This window comes from Typopeltis vanoorti, chromosome 1 (assembly GCF_054136105.1).
Source record: "Typopeltis vanoorti isolate ZY-2024b chromosome 1, IOZ_Tvanoo_1.0, whole genome shotgun sequence".
In the NCBI taxonomy this organism is placed as follows: domain Eukaryota; kingdom Metazoa; phylum Arthropoda; class Arachnida; order Uropygi; family Thelyphonidae; genus Typopeltis; species Typopeltis vanoorti.
The window spans coordinates 53,838,215-53,859,079 of NC_143549.1; the positions used below are offsets into that span (position 1 = coordinate 53,838,215).

The following is a 20,865-nucleotide window of genomic DNA, read 5'->3' on the forward strand; positions in this document are numbered from 1 at the left end:
TAGTAAGACTTATACGTTGGTTAGACATAACTGGTAATTAATTTACGGAATTAGCCCGCAAGAGGGCACCATTAGGACTTTAGGAACAAAATTAGTTCTTATTTTCTTCCTCATTTGCTTTGTTAGTTCCTTAGTGCACATACCATATCTTTATGTTCCCGAAGATGGCAATGTGACATTGCCGAAATATAGAAGTGATTCATTAAAGTTATCTTTAATTAATTTACTTTATATGCGTTGTCAATTCCGTAAATTAATTACCATTTACGTATTCACCTATTAACAAATTGTCTTCTCATTTTCCTTCTCCTAAAGACAAACGCTCAACTTTATCTCTTCCTGGAGTTTATCAAATTCCATGCAACTGTGATCTCTTTTATTTTGGACAAACTGGGCGTTCTCTTGAAAAAAGAATCCAAGAACATCAATCATCCATTCTTCACAACAAACCTGAAAAGTCTGGATTGGCTCAACACGGGATTGAAACTAACCACAGCATCCTTTGGTCCAAGTCTCGCCTCTTACGTTTGTTCAAGAAAAGCGTGGAGGCCTTGCTCCATCGCCCCAACCTGAATCGTAATGACTGTATATCTATATCAAAAATCTGGGAAAGTCTAATCAAGATTACTTATTAATTAATTATTATTATTATTATTTTATTTTATTTTTTTTTTAATAGCAAATTCAATCATGTTTGTACTTCAAAATATTCCGTTTCATACTTAGTGATTTAATCACGTGGCGTGTTATAATTTTAACGATCTATTGTTAGTATTCTAGCCTGTATTTTTTAAACTGTTCTTGTATTACCACTGACGATGGTCTGCTATTTCCAGACCGAAATATTTGGTTAAATAAATATCTTTCTTGTGATTACGTGATTATATCATTCTACTTGTTCTTAATCTATACTTTGGATCCGACATGTTATTTACTACGATGTTCTTAACCTAAAAATAGTTGCTAGTTGGTTTCTAATTCAAATATAGAGAAAATTTATATTTAAAGACTGCGCCACTCTATATCTGAATTAGTTCAAGAATTGAAGAAAAATCAACCTTCAACTATCTCTCCTTAAAATATATACTGGCTGAGTATATTTGACTTACTTAATTTACCCACTTTGGTTCGAATATTTTATGAATGGTGCAGTAAAAGAGATTCAGGCAAAATATATCTTTTGATTAACAAAAACAAACATTTAATTTTAAAATCACAAATTTTACACTTAACTTCAAATCAGTAATTAAAATATTACAAACATTTTAACTCCTCAGGTAAATTCAATCATTCAACTCATACAATGTTAAAACTTTTATCTCTCGTACAGTCTTCTTGCAGTTCCTTAAGTTCCAAATACAATAAAATCGCACTAACACACCTCTTCACAAACAAATACTTTTAATTTTACAGTTCAGCTAATTCTCACCAATAGTTACTGTTATTATAAGGAAATTCTAAGATGAAACTCACACACTTCTCTGTATAGGAATATTAATGGTTGGAATATTCTTACCGACAATTTTCCTTCTTCGTATACTTATGTGCGAACACTTTTTGTAACTGTATACACTTTAATCAATTAATGGCACTCATTTAAAAAAAAAAACTTAGAAATAACTGGATTTATTAACGGCCACAATACACACAATCAAACGTTCTTGCACAGATCAAACCGCTTGCACTACAATTGACATCACTTAACTAATTCACTGTTCTACTAACGACTCTTGTACTAAGGTAACACACAATAATTCCTTAACTTGAAGTTTAATATGCACAGTTGCCTACTCCTTCGACATCAATTTAATCCTTTAGGTACCATAATTCTTAACACTGCTATCATTAAACTCAACTTTGTTGCCTCTAATTATTCTCTAGTTATTTTGTGCTATGCTTCAAGTTTCCATGTGTCCTTGAAAGGTTGGCCCTAAAATTAAATCTCAACTCAAGTATTGCTAGTCTATTTAGTAGTCACTCAGCTGTTTTCCGTAGCTATAATTGTTATTCCACAACTTATTAGCTAACCGCCTCTCGACTAGTAGACTTTATTTAGCTGCTTGAGTGACTTGCCGACTTGCTATTATCGCACTGTGATTCTCGAATGCTCCGATTCCAACCTATTGCCAATCTCTCTCTTATAAATCTCTAATCATAATCATTTCAGCATTCATTGCTTTTTATATCCATTCTTCCCCCCTAAATTCTTCTCGTGATTTCTTTCTAAACTCTTTTCAATAAACCTCGCGTGGCGTTCCAAAACGTGCTCGCTCACTTACATACGTTTCCATGACAACAAAACAAAATATAATAAAATTGAGGTATTGCATAACGTTAACTTCTACAAAGAGGAATAAATAGAGAATATTTACATTTCAAATAATGCGCAGTTAAATTATCAAATATAAATTCTTATAATATTAATATAGTAATAAATAAAATAGCTTAATAATATTTAAATACAGTCTTTTCATTATTAATAGATATACAGGGTGTTCGGGATAAATTTGACAGTTTCGTAAGGAAAAAGAAAATCTTCTTTGTTTCTATTAAATTTAATGAATTGACAAAAAAACATTACAGGCAGAGTTAATTACAATACTATCAACAAGATTTACTCAAAATAACCACCATTAGCATCGATCACAGCTTCAATTCTGCTTCGGAACCTCGAACAAGCTGATGCTACAGTCTCCCTGGGAAGGGCCGCAAAAACTGTTTTAATTTTATCCATTAACTGGGCTTTTGTATTACTGGAAGTGCGATTGGTGTCTTTTTCAACTGCGCCCCATACAAAATAATCCATGGGGTTAAGGTCTGGGGAGTTTGGAGGCCAAACATTTGGACTGGTGAAGTCGTAGAAATTTTCAGACAACCATTTTTGACTTTTCCCAGAGGTGTGGCAAGGGGCCGAATCCTGCTGCCATACATACGGCCTACCATTGGCTACCCTTGTTATCAAGGGCTTGACTACAGTTAGCAACTCCATGAACAAAGCCCGAATTCCAATGCCAGGGTTCTTCAACACCTGTTCCTGCAGATTTGCGAGGAATTCTGCTGTACGAACGCAATCAGATCGTCTGCTAGGGATCTTTCTTCTTGCTACATCCTCGTAGTCACCATTGCAAGTCTCTAGTTCATGCCTGATTGTTTTTACTGTATTCAGGGAGCATTGGGCAGCAGTCGTAATATCCTTATTTTGATGGCGGGCACGAATCATCATGATACAAGTTATTCTCTTCCATGATTCAGGTGGGTTCCAGCTATCCATCCTTTCTGACATCTTGTATATGAATGAAGAAGGGTCCAAACTTTTAAATGAAGAGAAGTGTGTGTTAATACATGTAACTTACGGAAAAATATAATTAATTATAAATATGTCAAATTTATCCCGAACACCCTGTATCTTTGATTAAATAATTAGATATTAGATAAAATTAAAGTAGTTATATGAATATTAAATTGTAAAATAAGTTGTTTACATTAAATAATATTTACAAGTCTAGCCATTGTGATGGAAGATCATGTTGGATTCTGAAGCAAATAATAATTACTCTAATCTCTAGATAATCAGAATCCAACACCAGGGAACCAGGGCGAACAGCGAAAAGTCAGCTACTGGAACAAATCTGTAAACACACCCCAACTCAACATCACCAGAGTTAAAAATCGGTACTATCAACATAAGAAGCCTGAATGGTAAAGAAATGGAGTTAGTTGAGGAATTAGCTAGTACTTATTCTAATTAGCTATTAGAATAAGTACCAGATCGACATAATAGGGGTGACTGAAACAAAAAAGACAAAACTGGTGAGATCCTTCTGAGCAATAAATACAAAATGTTATATTCAGGCAATGACAATCAAGGAAAAGGAGTAGCCATAGTATTCAACACAAAATACGAGGCTAATTTTCTTGAATGGCAGGTAGTCTCAAGTAGAGTGATGTGGGCAAATATGAGATGGGGAACTGGACAATGAAACTTATAGCAATCCCTTGATTAATGAGCCTAATGTGTTCTTTAAAATAGGCGCATTAATTGAAAACGCACTAATCGAATATAATAGCCTATGGGAAAATGTATAATTCGTTCCTCAGATTTCTTTTTTGACATTTAATTTTTTTTAATAAAAAATTAGGATTTTTTGCAGGGCCTGGTTAAAGGAAAACCATGAAGCTGAAAGACAATAAAACATATTCAGAATATGAATTTATTATTCTGCTTCTTAACAAAGAATTGAACTAATGTAGTTTGGCGAGCATTCTGTTTTTTTTTATATATTTTTTTTATTTTATTTATTTATTTATTTTTTTTATACAACTGATGGTATGGCCCCATTGCCTCTTCTGCAAATTTTACTGGTTCTGTCTTCACCAGTGTCAGTCTCTAAGCATTGCTGCTTAAAAACTTCGATTATTATATGAAAACTATTTTCAAATTGTTTCTGTGAAACCTCTTTGGGCTTCTCAGTGATTAAATTTTCTTCAGGATCTTCCAGCTGTGCATCTGAATTTAACAGGTTGGAATTACTCAACTTCTCAGAATGAGATTTAATTAACTTAGATTCATTTGAAAACCCTCTAAAATAATTGCACAATGTGGAAGAATGTGCTTTCAAATGGCTCACATATTGCTAACAGTAATTTCATTCGACTTTATAACCAGGCTGAGATTTCTCTGATTTGGCTAGAAAAGTCTTGGAAAGCATTCGCTTCCATAAAAAGGCTGGTTTCATCGACATTAAATATTTGTTGATCACAATAGTCCCCTTCTTACACAATTTTCTTCAAAATCTCTGGATATCTTCTTATCTGTACTTGCAGCTTCGCCTGTGATTAGAACATTATGTAGGCTATTTCTCTTTTTGAAATGCTCAAATCACTCAGCACTAATGTGGAATTCTTCTTTTCCATCACTGAGAGCTCTTTCTTTCCACATTACAATGAGACTTTTGATTTAATAAGGCCAGTGTTTAGCAGGATACGTTTTTGGTTACAATCTTCGATCCATGTGAAAAGAAGTCTCCCTAATTCAGTCATTATAATACTTTGATTCCGAGTGCATCCATGATGAACTTGAAGCAGCCTTACCTTTCTCTTTGTATTCAGCAGTTGATTCGCCCATTTTTGTGTTCTTGTATTATCTTTGCTCTGGACTCGCCTTGTTCATTTTTCTTTATTATTTCAAGTTTTTCTTCCAATCAGATTACTTTTTGAATAATTTTCGCACTTGTATTTTTTGCTCACTAATTCTTTTACTCATGATTAAAGACTAGGAAAATAATTTAAAATAAAAAAGTAAGGAAAACAATTGCACAAGATATGATCAGCGAAATGTTATGTAAATCAGACAATAAATTTTGGTGGTAAATTTCAAACATGGTGTACATGGAAATAGTGTAGTATGCCATTAAAAATTAGCTTTGTAAAATGTTTCAAATCAGTAATTAAATTATTTCATCCTGCTGAGTGATTTTTTAAAATAGTTAGCCATAAAAAATGTATAGAACGAAAATTTTTAAAATCTGTAACATTTATTTTTAAGATGTATATAGGTGCACTAATCAAATTTGGGTATCGAAAAAAATTACTCACTAATCGGAAGTGCATTAATCGAGGGATTGCTGTATTTGTGCCTATGGTACCACAGAATGTTCTACTAAGGTAGAAGTGGAGGAATTTTTTGAGGCTTTAGAAAAAGCAACTGACACAATGATAAAGGAAAAGTTGATCCTTGTTGGAGATCTAAATAGCAGAGTAGGAAATGATTGTCAGACATGCAAAAATATTTTGGAAAAATTTGAAGAAAAGAGCAAAGCTAATAATAATGGCAAATACCTGTTGGATTTATGCTCAGGACATGGACTAGTTATTACTAACACTATGTTCCAACATAAAATGTTAGAAAATGCACACAAATTCACATGGAGAGAAGAGGCAAGGAATAAGAAAAGTCTCATTGACTATGTTATTGTTGATAGTGATGTTTTCTCCCTGGTGCAGGACACCAGAGTGTACAGAGGATTTGAAATTGAAAGTGATCACTATTTAGTCTTCAGCAGGATAAAATGGGATTTCATATCGAAAAGAATAACATGTAAGAAAGTTTTAAAACGAATAAAAGTTGAGCAGCTCTCAGATGATGAACTGTAGGCTAAAATATATAAAGATTATCGAAGAAAAAATGAAAGAGTTTGAGAACAGGAACCAAACCTTGGAGATTCAGTGACAAGCCTTGAAGAAAACCCTGATTGAAACCAGAGAGGCATGTGGTGAAGTTGTCTGCAAGGATAAAAAAATCAGAACTCCATGGTGGACACAGAGACTTAAAGAGGCAGTGAAAGAAAACAAGAAAGCATATCAAAAGTTCCTGGCAAATAAGGCAGCTTGTGTCTTATTTGCTTATAAGTCAATTTGTTTCTTACAGAGACAAATGTAAGAAAGCTAAACACTGTAAAACTAGCTAAACAAAAATCATGGGAGGTCTTTGGCAAGAACATAGAAAATAAATATCAAGAAGGTGGCATAATATTCTGGAGGTTTGAAGAAACTTAGAAATGGAGGAAGAATGCTGTAAAAGGAGTTAGAGATGAGAAAGGAGATATGAAAACTGGAGGAAAAGATATCTTGAAGTATGGAGTAATTACTTCAAAAAATTGCTAAATGAAACAAGCAGTGATAGCACGGTGGAAAAAAACGCTCAATGGGCATACAATCAGGAATACATATCCATACTTGAAGTAGGAAAAGTCATCAAAGTCTTGAAATGTGTAAAACATTTCAGCTACTTATGCATGATTTTTAGTGAAGATGGTAAATTATATATGGAAATAGACAATGGAATCAATAAAGCTGGTATGGTAGGAAATTGAATAAATTCATGTGGAATAAGAGAGAAATTAGTTGGAACATTAAATTAGCTGTATACAAGACATTTTCAAACCAGTTTTAACTTATGGATCTGTGAGCTGGGTTAGAAGTAAAACACTTGACCAAAGACTAGAGACCGCAGATATGAAAGTCCTGAGGAAATTAGAGGCATGAACAGATGGCATCAATGACTATATCATATTAAAAATGAGGATATTATGAAAGTACTTGACATTGCCAGCATCCAGGAATGCGTTAGCAGAGCTAATCTCAGGTGGTATGGTCACTTGAACAGAATAGGCGAGTAGAGATTAGCAAAACAAGTGCTCTCTGCCAGATTTGCAGGAAAATGACCCAGAGGAAGACCAAGATATAGGTGGACTGATATGGTACAAAGTGCCTTAGATGATAAAATTTAAGATCTGATAATGTTGGAGTCTTGAGAAGTAACAGACTGATTTGGAGGAAAATAGTAGATAGGAAGTTAATAATGATGTAAATTTTTCATGTAATACTATCATATCCAGTACACCCTCTTGAGGGTACATTACAGGAATTTGATGATGATTAATCAAATGACCAGTCCAAAAATTTCATGGAATAAAATGCAGAAAATGAAAGGCAGATATAGTACACATTGTTTGTCTACCTTAGACCATAATGGAAGTGTTATTGCTGATCCCCAAGCTATCACAGACACCTTGGGAGTAACTTTTGCTAGAATCTTTTGCTGTAATCATCAACAGCTTCATATTCTCCTGAATTTTTAATACTTAAATAGCAGCAAGAGAAACTAAGGCTTAATTTTTCTACCAACATTCTTCATCCATATAATCAGCCATTTATTGAGGAGGAACTTAAACGAGCTCTCCTACAATCTCACACAGTGAAATTGTAGGAGTGCAGTAGAGCCTGATGACATCTATTATGAAATGATAAAACATCTACCATCGTCTTCTATTGATCTTCTCTTATTATACAATAGAATACTTGCAGAGGAAGAGTTTCCAAATTCTTAGCATAAGTCAATTGTCATTGCTATCCCAAAACCAGGAAAAGATCCAACACAAGCAAATAATTATTGACCTGTTGCTCTGACCAGCTGTCTTTGTAAGATACTAGAGAAAATGGTTAACAGAGGACTGTAGAAAACAACAGTCTTTTCTCCAATACACAATGTGGTTTCCGTAGACATCGATCGACTTGAGATCATTTGGTTCGTTTAGAAACTTGTATAAGAGATGCGTTTCTGAAGTGAGAACATCACGTTTCAGTTTTCTTTGACATGGAAAAACACTTATGACACAGGCTGGAGATATGGCATTTTAAAAGACCTCTATAACCTAGATCTCAAAGGACACCTCCCTATATTTATTAAAAACTTTCTGTCCAGGCGAACTTTCCAAGTCAGAGTGGGAAGTACGCTATCTCGACCATATCTTCAAGAACAAGGTGTTCCCCGAGGCTCTGTCTTAAGTGTAACCCTTTTTGCTATTAAAATCAACTCAATCATTGAACAGCTTCCTCCCACTGTGGACAATGCTCTGTATGTTGATGACTTCACAATTTACTGTCACTCACTTAACATGAGGATAATTGAAAGACAACTTCAGCAAGCAATTGATCATGTCTCTCTGTGGGCTCTTAATAATGGGTTTAGGTTTTCAACAGAAAAAGTGTCTGTGTACACTTCTGTCGAAAATGCACTTATCATCCAGATCCTGAATTATGAATGGGACATACTGTTATTCCAGTAGCTACAGAAACCAAGTTCTTGGGACTCATCTTTGACAGAAAACTTACATTTCTAGTACACATTCGTCAACTAAGAGAAAAGTGCAAAAAACTTTGAACCTCCTTCACACTCTATCCTCTACTGAGTGGAAGTGCTGATCGAGCTTCATTGCTCCATCTTTATTGTGCACTTATACGTTCAAAGCTGGATTATGGGTCTCAAGTCTATGGTTCTGCAAGATAGAGTAACCTACGATGTTTGGATTCCATCCATCATAAGGGTATACAGATAGCTACTGGTGCCTTTTGCACATCACCCACTCAAAGTCTTTTTGTTGAAGCAAATTAACCGGGCTCCATCACTTTGATGGAAACAGTTATCTCTTAACTGTGCCCTAAAAATAAAATCTCTCCCAGATCATTCTACATGGAAAAGTATCTTCTCTCTGCATTGGGAAGCTCACACACATGTCAAACAGCTATACACTCATACCTCGCTATACGGCCGAGATACGTTCATAGAAAGTTTGCCTCAAAGCGAAATGCTGTATAACGAATCATTTATTTCCATATAAAGCCGTATAAATTCGATAAGATCCATTTCAATTTTATAAAAAAATAGAAAATCATTGGGTTTCTGGTTGAAAATGAATTTTTTATTTCATTTAAAATATCGTTTACATTAGTTATTAATAAAAACAAAAATATAATTCTGTAATATTAATAAAATAAAACGAAATAAAATATAAATAACAAATGAACATTTTTTTTTTTTTTTTTAAATTTTCGAATCAGTCTGATGACGAATTGCACGATATCACTTCGTTAGTGTCACCATCTGTCGTTGTCTGAGGACCCGGTTTAAAAAATTTGTGCAACGTTTGTTGTATTGAGTCATTTTTCTTTTCTTTTTGCAATGCTAGTTATTAACTAGCAATTAATAACTGTGTTAATGCTGCATGGAACTTTGGCACTGCGTTTTTCATTAGGATCGTTTGGAAGTAGGATGTTTATTCCTTGTTCGAAATGAATAAGCGCATTTGATAAATCCTTTAAGGTTAATTGTCGGCAAACAACTGGCTCTTGTTGTTCCTCATCAAATGTATGGCTTGTTTCTAACTGTATTAATTCTTCATTAGAAAGTGGTTCTCTATCAGCATCTAGCAAATTGAGTACATCACGTTCTTCCACATCCTCAAAACCAAATTCTTTTGGTAGGTTCAATATATTTTGTCTAATTTCAAAAAGGGGTTCAAATTCAGAATCATTACTTGTAATGCATTCTAGCCAAATTTTTTTCCACGCATGGTTCATTGTGGTTGATTTCAACTCATTCCATGATTCGCCGATGTTGTCCACAGCATCTTTGATGGTGAATTTTTTCCAGAACTCTTTAATTGACGATTTACCATCGGTTTCATTTATAAGTTTTTGAAAGGTTCTTCGTAAATAATATGCCTTAAAAGTAGCTATTGCACCCTGATCCATTGGCTGGATTAGGGCCGTTGTTTTTTTAGGTAGATATTCAATCTCCACATCTTCAGATAAGTTAACTAGATGTCCAGGAGCATTATCCAGTAGGAGCAAGAATTTTTACTTAAATTTTTCTCCTGCAAGTATTTTTTGACATTAGGGCAAAAATAATTTTTGAACCAATCTTCGAAGAGTGTTTTGGTCATCCAAGCTTTTTTTGTTGGACCTCCAAATGACGGGCAATTGTTTCTTGTTCTTCAATCCTTTTAAAGCTCTTGGATTTTCGGAAGCATATACCAAAAGCGGTTTCTGCTTAAAATGCCCTGCTGCATTTGCACCAAGGAGCAAAGTTAATTGCTCTTTGAATACCTTATATCCAGATGCAGACCTTTCGTTCTTTGAAATGTAAGTACTTTCAGGCATTCATTTCCAATAAAGTGCTGTTTCGTCCACATTAAAAACTTGTTGAGGAATGTATCCACCTCTTTCAATAATTGATTTCAAAATGTTTGGATAGGCTAGAGCTTCATTGGTGTCGGCACTAGCTGCTTCAACTTTCATTTTAATATTATTATTATTTTGAAATTTTTCAAACCACCCATTGCTTGCTAGAAAAGTTTCATCTTCTGGACTTTCACTAGTATCTTCACTCTTCAAATTTTCAGAAATACTTTTCACCTTTTCCTGGATAGTCATTTGGCTCGTTGGCATCCTCCGTCGATTGTTGTCTTCAATCCATATGTTTAATAATTTTTCCATTCTTTCCATATGTTGCTACTTTGGCGTGTTAATTTTGAAACACTTAAAGGTGCAGCTGACTCTGAATGTGCATTAATTTTTTTCTTTTTTAGCACGAATTGTTTGAACCGTAGATTTCGCAAGCCCTAATGCCTTACATATATCAACAATTTTTTTAGAAGCTTCAATACGACACAAAACATATAGTTTAGTCTCTGGTGAGACAGATTTTCGGCTTCTTTTTTTAACTCCATCACTCTCCAAATTTAAAGAACGTTTCGGGCTCATGTTTCCCCCAAATACATACTGAATTCTCTTTAAAAACAAAAAAATAATAACTGTTATAATATACACACTTTATAGCAACACAAATACATATTATGTACTTATCAACAATGTTTATAGTTGAAACAAAACGTGAGAAGAAACAAACACTTCTACTTTTGATACTGAGAATTTACCTAATTTACCAAACTGATCACTAAATGCATCTACTCATGAGCATGTTTACAGAAGGCTGGGACGAATTATGTGCTACGTGAAGATTGTACGACTATAAGACGACGCAAATAGTGTTCCTGCACGGAGTGGTGCGGCTGGTCTAGAACACATGACAAAAGACATACACAGGGGATTTCCTGAATCATTTTGGCCATATATTGAAAAATTGTAGGCCGTAAAGCGAAACTTAGCCAATTACACAAGGCTGTTATAGCAAAAAGCTGTATAAAGAGGGGCTGTATAGAGAGGTATTAGTGTACATCCTTTTGGTATGCGTGTTAAAAAGACTGTGCAAGCTGTTGGTATAAATGTTGACAACATTAGCTACACTAAACATAACAGCATCCCTCCATGGCAGATTTTCACACCATCCTGCAACCTCTCACTTTTGTCAGCTACAGAAATCTTATAATCTTATACTCATCATCCATCTACCTACAATTGTTTAATGCACACACAGAGCAGCACATGCTGATTTCTTACCCATCTATACTGATGGTTCAAGAACTAATACCTTTGTTGGCTGTTCTTCCTGACATTATTATCTCAAATCAGATCCCACCAGACTGCAGTAATTATACAGCAGAGTTACATGCCATTCAGCTTGCACTTGTGCATATAAAAGAAAACTGCTACCAAAAGTGTATAATTTACACAGACTCATTGAGCTCTTTACAGGCTATCTCCTCTCCTGTGTGTAATCCACATCCAGTGCTTTATGAGGTGCTACACCTGTTTCACAAAATGAAAATCCTTAATTTTGATGTTCAGTTCTGCTGGATTCCCAGCTACATCGGAATTAAGGGAAATTAAGCTGCAGGTGCAGCTGCTAAATCAGCTCATACCTTCTCCACATACTGTTTGACAGTTCCATATTCAGACTACAGACAGCTTATAAGATCAAAACTAATTGCTCAGTGGGAGTCAACATGGCAGGAAACATTGACAAATAAATTATATGACATTAAACCTGAAATTAACCACCGGCATTCTAGTCGACGTACAAAGAGAAGAGAGGAGGTTGTTCTTGCTAGGCTCTGCATAGGTCACAATCACCTTACGCATTCTTATTTACTAAGAGCTGATGGCCCTCCCATATGTGAAAAATGCAATTCACATCTCACTATTTATCATATTCTAATAGAGTGTCAACAGTTTACACAAGAGAGGAATGAAATTTTCACCTATCTAACCAAGCCATATACACTCAGGGGAAATGCTAGCAGACTCAGGCAGATTGCATGATGTTTTTAATTTTTTAGAAAGAATTAATTTGTGCCAACACATTTGACTATAAATTTGTTTATATATAAATACTGTATTATGTAACTTAACTTTTATACATACATATTATTCATTAGTTTAAATTTTGACCAATTATGTATTACTGTAGGCCTTGATCTTGTATATTTGTGTCACCCTGTTGTAATTTTGTTAATATGTAAATACCACAAAGCTAAACTTAATTTTTATGCATATATATGCTGTATAATAATTTCTTTCTGACTCTTAATCGAGGAAAGCAGTATCTACATATAGTAAGATTACTATATGTAGATACTGCTTTCCTCGATTTTGTGTATGCGTATGTTAACCTGTACTGTTATCTATTTATGTACTGCCGAAACCTCTGCATTAATTTTGTTTATATGTAGATACTGTATTGTTTAACTTAAATTTTGTATATACATTTTATTTACTAGTTTATTTTTCGTCTAATCATGCATTTGCTGTAGGACACCTTGTCTATTTGTGTACCTTCTAGTAATTTTGTTTATATGTATTGCTAAATTATTGTTATAAGACTATTATAACAATCTGCTTCCATTAATAAGAATACAAAACAGAATAATTAGAGCCATAACTACTCCCGACTTCGCACACTCAACCAATGATCTGTATATCATTCATAATATTCTACCATTTCAGAAACTATATCTCTATAGTTGTCTGTTATATGTAAAAAGAAACACTGAAAGTTTCTTGGTATATAATGTAGACTATGGATTGCGCTGCGGTCAAAACACGCTGGAAGTACCTAAGGCTAACAAAGAAATTTTTCATAAATCTTTTGAGTACATTGCGATGAGTAACTATAATAAACTTCCAAATGAAATTAAATCTGTAACCTCAGAATATGTATTCAGAAAAAGATTGAGAAACTACCTTATGGGATTAAAGAATGTTGACAATTATTTTAAACGTATAGTATAAGAGATCATTATAACTCATATATCATAACCAATTAAGGTATTGATTTACAAATTGGTTCATTAAATTAGGTACTAAAATATCAACATGTACACTATTATAACTGGTAAGGGAGCCCTCTTAGATGCAGTCCCCAGACTCTCAGTGTCTATTTTGCACAAATTACTTTTCTAGTAACCAGTATGACTACGGCCCTTGGTTACATATATTTGCATTAACTAACTTACATTACTCTAAACCAGTTACTTATAATAACTATGAAACCAATCGAAATATATTATATTCTACTTGCATATATGAGAAAACTTTTTATTAACCATAATAAAATAATAGCCAAAATAAGTGTTAGTACCAACAGATATGATAGTAATACTTGAATTTTATTTTGTAACATTCTACTGTGTATTGAATTGTATTGTGAAATATTGTCATAATTATACAAGTTGAATAGTATAATATGTATAATTTGTATACATGATGTGAATAATAAAAACTATTAAACTGTTAAATTCTGTTTATACTGCATTACTAAATTTAATTTTAATCCATGCATATCATATAATAATCCCTTTTTTCCCTATTTTTCTACTGCTGTAAAAGCATTTGTTATAATTTTACATATATGTCGATACTGCATTCCTTGGTTGGTGTTGCTCATTTTGTGTATTAACTTACATTGTTAACTATTTTTGTACTACTATAATAACTTCTGACCTTGTGTGTTGCTGTGCTCTCTGCAGCAGTTCTGTTTATCTGTAGATGCTACTTTGTGGAACTAGATTTTTGTACAGACATATTGTTTACAATTTTCTATAACTGCTTATGTATAGTTGTAACCTTTAGTATGGCACAGTATGACCTGTGCCTCATTATCTTCTGATGCTACATTGCCACCTGCATTCAGTAAATTTATTCTTCCACATTCATGCTTTCTTTTACTTGTAGCATAACAAAATTCTTTTGGATTGTTTTTAACCTGCATAGCCAATTTCTTTTCATACTTTGATTTAGCTTTCTTTCCACACAGTATACTTGTTAATTTTCTGTCCTGCACTTTATATATTTCATAATTCATCTCTCTTATTCTCATGATATTTCTTCCACATAATCTTCTTTTTATGGATTGCTTGCTTGCTAAGGTTGCATATCCATTTCTCTTCCTGCTCTGTTTATTCTTTGAACTCTTGAGATACATTCAGATCTGGCTTCATTTAAGCACTTCTTTTTAAAAATTCTCATTGCTGATATCTTTCCCATTCAGTAATGGGACCAAAGATAATATTCTCCTATGTTGATCATAATTTCCAGCTTTGTAGTTCAGCATGTAACCTGACCTGATTGGAATATCAACAGGATAAGTTACTTTCCAGGAAAGCATGGTATGATTACTGTCACCAACTGGTGCTGACACCTTCTGACGCTATGAACAAATCTAGCACTCTTTTACCTCTGGTTTTTTCTTTCACATGCTGCTTCAGAAAGTTGCTCTGCAAGAACTTAATAAATTCACTTTATTCTTATCGTGAGATTTCTTTTTCTACCCAGTCAAAGTTTGCATAATTACAGTCACCCATAATGATCACTTGTTTAGTACCTATCAGGATAAATTAGTTGTACATTTCATCATTCCCAAAACTGAACTGGCAGGTTTGTCACATCACCCCACCATATATTTCATCCTGTTAGTCTCCACTTCACACCTGATAACTTCAAACTCACTGTTACATTGGATATTAATACCATTATTGTTTTCATGCATTTCTACCCTAACTGGACTCAAATCATCTGATATCATTAGTAGTACTCTCTCTCTCTCTCTTCTGCCATTCCTAAAAATACTATACCCTTTGCACTTGATCCCAGTTACAGTATTTGATTCTGATAGCCAGGTTTCACTAATGCTAACAATCTTAGGCCACAATGTATTCAATAAAGCAACAAGCTCAATAAACTCAACAAATTCAGTGATTGTAACAGGTTGTGTTTGTTGCTTTATTGTATTCATTGTGGCCATAATGTATACAATAAAGCAACAAACTCATCCTGTTTGTTTCTGGTACATTATAGACATAACAAGTTACTACCTTGACCTTTTCTTATAATTAGATATGCGATCTGTTTGGTCTTATTGTAGAACTTTCTCTTTTTTCCTCCCCAGATGCACTCTAAAGGTCTGGACCCAAGGCATGCATTTACACCTCTTTGCCAGATGCTTAAATATGTTCAAAGACCTTCATATCTTTATCATGTTTGCAAGCCATAGCTGAACTTTCACACACATTTTTCCCATTCCTCCCATGATGATGTAGTTTCCTTGACTCTCTGCATTAGGTCTTGTCCCATAAGTTATTTTTCCAGGCTCCTGATGCCACATCCATTTGAATGTAGGCCATTTCTCTTATACAAGTCTTTTCTGCCATCAAATGGACTACACACACACACACACCTCTGAAAACTCGCATCCATTTCTGCTACACAACCTGCAGATTGAATCATTTGCTATCATTACCCTTTGAAATAGATTTTTTTGGGTATTTTACTGTATTTCCTGCTACAGTAAAAACTTTTACTTTGTTTTGTGTATGCCTTCTGCAGTTTGATAGTGATGGTGTGTGCATTTGTGGGTGGGAACTATACTATTTATTCACAATCCTCTTTTTTTTCCCTTTTTTTTATTGAACTGAAGCTCTTTATAAATGTGCACATGCATAACTAGAGCTTATAGAATGGATTGCAATTCGTTGTCATAGTATTGCACCACTCATTATACCACAACCGTAAAGGGAATATTTACATTTGTAGTATGATGGATGGTTCCCGCCATATGGCAAACTCGTAGCATGAAACAATTTTTTGCATCCCACCCTATGTATATGTACACATTAATACACTTTTCACAATGCTTGGTATGAACATGTTAAGTGAGCATGTTGAAAGTTAATTATGCACAAATCCTTGGCGTGCACACACACACACACACATATATATAATTTAAAAAAATTTTTTTTTTATATGCAAAAATTTGGGTTTTCTTCTTTTTCTTTTCTTCCATTCCTACCCTTTTCCTAACAACTAATCCCAAACGCTTCCAGAAAAATGGTAGATTTATTCTTTCCTTACCCTCATCTACAATCCCACTCATGGACCCAATGCATTATAGGGTCTTCAGCCTATCGCACATAGGATCACTATATATAATATACTATATGTACTGTTTTTAATCTTATGGGTAGCAGTGCAACATCTGTCCATTGTTGTCTCGGTCATTGACATTGGAGATTGGGAGATTAGAGCTCTAAAGATGTGACTCTTCAATGGTCCTGAACGGTGAAATTAAGACCATCACTTATCTTTAAGTTTTGAATATTGATTTATATTCTTTTTACAGCAGCCATTCTTTTTAATGCTTCACTCACACAACTGCTGACTATATAAATTCTAAAATGATCTGTTTATTTTTTACATATATTTTGGTCTTTTAGCTTCCAAATAACTTATTCGAAGAATTAGCTATGGATGTCTATGATGAAGTAGATAGAAGAGAAACTGATGCAAGTAGGTATCTGACTTTTTCACACATTAAATTGTGTAGATTTGTCATTAATAAACTATTTCTTCACCTTATTTTTTGATAATATCAAAACCTATTTTATCTTGATTATGATTTTCTTAATATATATCTTGTATAAAAGTATTCTTGTGTAGAGGCTTAAGTGCTGTGAGGACATTTGCCATGATGAGGTGGAACACCGCATTATGGAGTCAAAAGAAATCACCTTAGACCCGCTTCATATGAACAATAATCTCAGCTATAATTTGCCTGATTCTTTCAGCTCTACTATCAGATACTGGAGATCGCGTGGTTCCACACACGCACAAGTGTACAACAATAGAACTTTAACTCGGACTATAGCTCAAGTTCCTAATAACTGTAATTCACAGTCGAATATTATGACTTTATAATTGTATAGCTTTAGAGTGTCTCAATGTTATTTTCAGTGTCTTTTAATATCTTTCTATGTTCTTAACGCCTGATGAAGTCAATCTCGACGAAACATGTTGCGTTTTCAAATAAATCTCATTTTGTTATAATTCTCGGGTTTTAAGTCAGTTAATATTAAAAATGAATATATATATATATATATATATATATATATAAAATATAGATTTAATGACTTAAAACTCGAGGTAACTTATAAAGTTTTTTATGAGAATAATACAACTAATTTCGGTTCATTAAAGGAAGAGAATAGTAATAAACATTGAAGTATCTAAAAAATTGAAAGTTACAGGTAAAAATTGCAACACATAATTGAAACAAAAAACGTTGTATTTTTTAAGTTGTTCTAACTGGTGCGCTATTATTTATTGCGTGTGTGCGTGCAGGCTCTCGTGAATGCCAATATTGAATAACTGCAGTATGGCTATCTGGGATGTTGAAAGTTTATTTTTCACTTGGTTAGAGTATAATAAATTTAGTTTAATCCTTTTTACCACCTTACCCCAGTCCTGAAGATACTTTTCAGGCGCAAACTTTGTTTGCTCACACTTGAATAAAGGATTAAACTAAATTTATTATACTCTAACCAAGTGAAAAATAAACTTTCAACATCTTTCTCTAAATCCAGAGTAATTTATTAAAAAAAGGGTGGCACACCATTTGGCAACTCCTATAGGTAGAGATGACCTGCGAATGCTTCTGCCTGGTATCTCAGCTTGGGCCTGGCTCCCACTGAAGAGACCTCAATAAAGGTCGAAACTAGTCTGGGTAGTGGCCCTTCCCTTAATGCATAACATTAGACATATCCGCAAGGAGATGCGTTTTGCATTATAGGAGATACTGAGACAGGAATGTTGGTAGCTTGCTCCACCTTTGCAATGAGTTGGCCTGGTGTTGTACCACCTTACCCCAGTCCTGAAGATACATTTCAGGTGCAAACTTTGTTTGCTCACACTTGGATAAAGGATTAAACTAAATTTATTAGGCTATCTGGGATGTTATAACTCAAATTGCTGTTTAAGTGTTCAGGATTCAGGATGATTTCCCTGGATTCCACGATTTTTCTTTCGAACTCGTCACCACAGCAAAAAATATTTTCTGATTTTTTGCTGCAAATGGAGTGACTTTAGAGATTATCATTAGGATTGTTTGAGAAAAGAACATGACTTGACAACGCAGTTGCACGTGATCTTTATAGGAGATGTCTCTCTCTTATGCTCCTCAATACATTGTTCAATAGATTTGTTGGTTTGTCCAAAATAAGGGATATTGCAATATCCCTTTCAAACTCATCACTGTGTAATGAGTTCGAAAGAAAAATCGTGGAATCCAGGGAAATCATCCTGAATCCTGAACACTTAAACAGCAATTTGAGTTATAACATCCCAGATAGCCGTACTGCAGTTATTCAGTATTGGCGTTCACGAGAGCCTGCACACACACACACGCAATAAACAATAGTGCACCAATTAGAACAACTTAAAAAATACAATGTTTTTTGTTTCAATTATGTGTTGCAATTTTTACCTGTAGTTTTCAGTTTTTTAGATGCTTCAATGTTTATTACTATTCTCTTCCTTTAATGAATACCTGATGAAGGCTGTTATAAGCCGAAACTAGTAATATTATTCTCATAAAAAACTTTATAAGTTACCTTGGTTTTTAAGTCATTAAATCTATATTTTTTAAAAATGTTTCACAACAACCGAGTAGAAGTCCATAATTGCACACACACACACAATATATATATATATAAAAGACAAAGTCTACTCGGTTAGCCTAGGTGGCTGTGCGCTTCGCAACCATATGCCTGGGGAAGGAGTATCCTCGGTTCAATTCCCGTTGGTGACGTGAGGAGCTGAATGATCTTCCCCAGCCATAGCCAAGTTAGCCGGGTGGACAGTACGGTTTTTTCCCCAGTTTATCCCGGGATTTTTTTCATCCTGCAAAACAGGCAAACCAGCCTTGAGAACTCAACACTACTAGGTACATAGGATACACCGGAACATAGGGCTGACCACCTTATCCTGTGAACAGCTTGAGGTCTGATGATTAATAAACCCTTGACATTGCAAGGTAAAAGAGGGTATAAAGAAGATGAGAAGATTAGATATATATATATATAAGACCAAAGAATGTCTACCTTTGTTTCCTTGACTATAGTAAGGCTTTTGACTCTATAGATCATATGAAACTTTGGAATGTATTAAGAACAATGGGAGTACCAGAGCATTTCATTATTCTTCTGAGGAATCTTTATTTTGAACAAGAAGCCTCTGTCTGAACAGATCTTGGAGAAACTGAGTATTTCACAATAGGTAAAGTGTGACAAATATGCATCTTATCTCCATACCTGTTTAACTTGTACAGCGAATACATTTTAAGAATAGCAGGGCTTGAAGAGTCTTCAGTTGGAATTAAAATTGGTGGAAGAAATATTAATAATTTGAGGTATGCAGATGATATCACCTTGCTAGCAGATTTGCAAAGAAGATTTGTAGGAACTTATTATGCAAGTTAAAGAAGAAAGTTCTAAATAAGGCCTAAACTTAACTTCAAAAAGACAAAAGTTATGGCAACATGTGAACTTAATGATTTTGAAGTACATGGGGAGAAAATGGAAGTAGTTAACAATTTTGTGCTCCTAGGATCCCAAATTGATAAAGATGGGTATTGTACTGAAGAACTTAGAAGATTATTACTCGGAAGGAAAGCAATGACAAATTTAAGCAAGATCTTTAAAGATAACGATATCAGCCTTGCAACAAAAATCAGAATTATGAAAGTAATGGTATTCCCTGTGATACTATATGGATGTGAAAGTTGGACCCTGAGAAAGAGTGAAAGAAGGAAGATAGATGCATTTGAATTATGGGTTTGGAGACGCTTACTAAGAATACCATGGACTACAAACCAAACCAATAAATCAGTGATAGACAGAATGAAGCCAGATTGCTCCCTCGAAGCTATGATAATCAAGCAAAAATTATCATACTTTGGACATATTATGCGAGCAAATGATATTCTGGAGAAGAGGATGATGCTTGCTAAAGTTGACGGAAGCAGGAGAAGAGGAAGACCAAGAATTAGATAATGGATGGATGGAGTTAAAGAAGCGACTGGAAATTCTGAAAGATATGGCCAGGGACATAGCTGAATGGAGAACATATGTTCATAGAATCACCAAGAGTCGAAAACGACTCAATGGAACATAACAACAAAAAAAATATATAAATAAAATCCTTGGAAATTGAGAATGAATGCTGTCACGAAGAGATTGAGTGCTACATTTCTCTCTGAGTGGTGTGTGATTGGAATGCCATTGGATATTGTGTATC

At 34.2% G+C, this 20,865-nt stretch overlaps 1 protein-coding gene across 1 annotated transcript in view; it reads left to right on the forward strand.

Moving 5' to 3' along the window:
- Positions 1 to 20,865, forward strand: part of Git (ARF GTPase-activating protein GIT1) — a 707,749-nt gene that overhangs the window by 310,745 nt on the left and 376,139 nt on the right. The window contains exon 11 of the mRNA XM_090400625.1: positions 17,010 to 17,082. Coding sequence (XP_090256751.1) covers positions 17,010 to 17,082 — 73 coding nt within the window. The remainder of the gene's footprint in view (positions 1 to 17,009; positions 17,083 to 20,865) is intronic.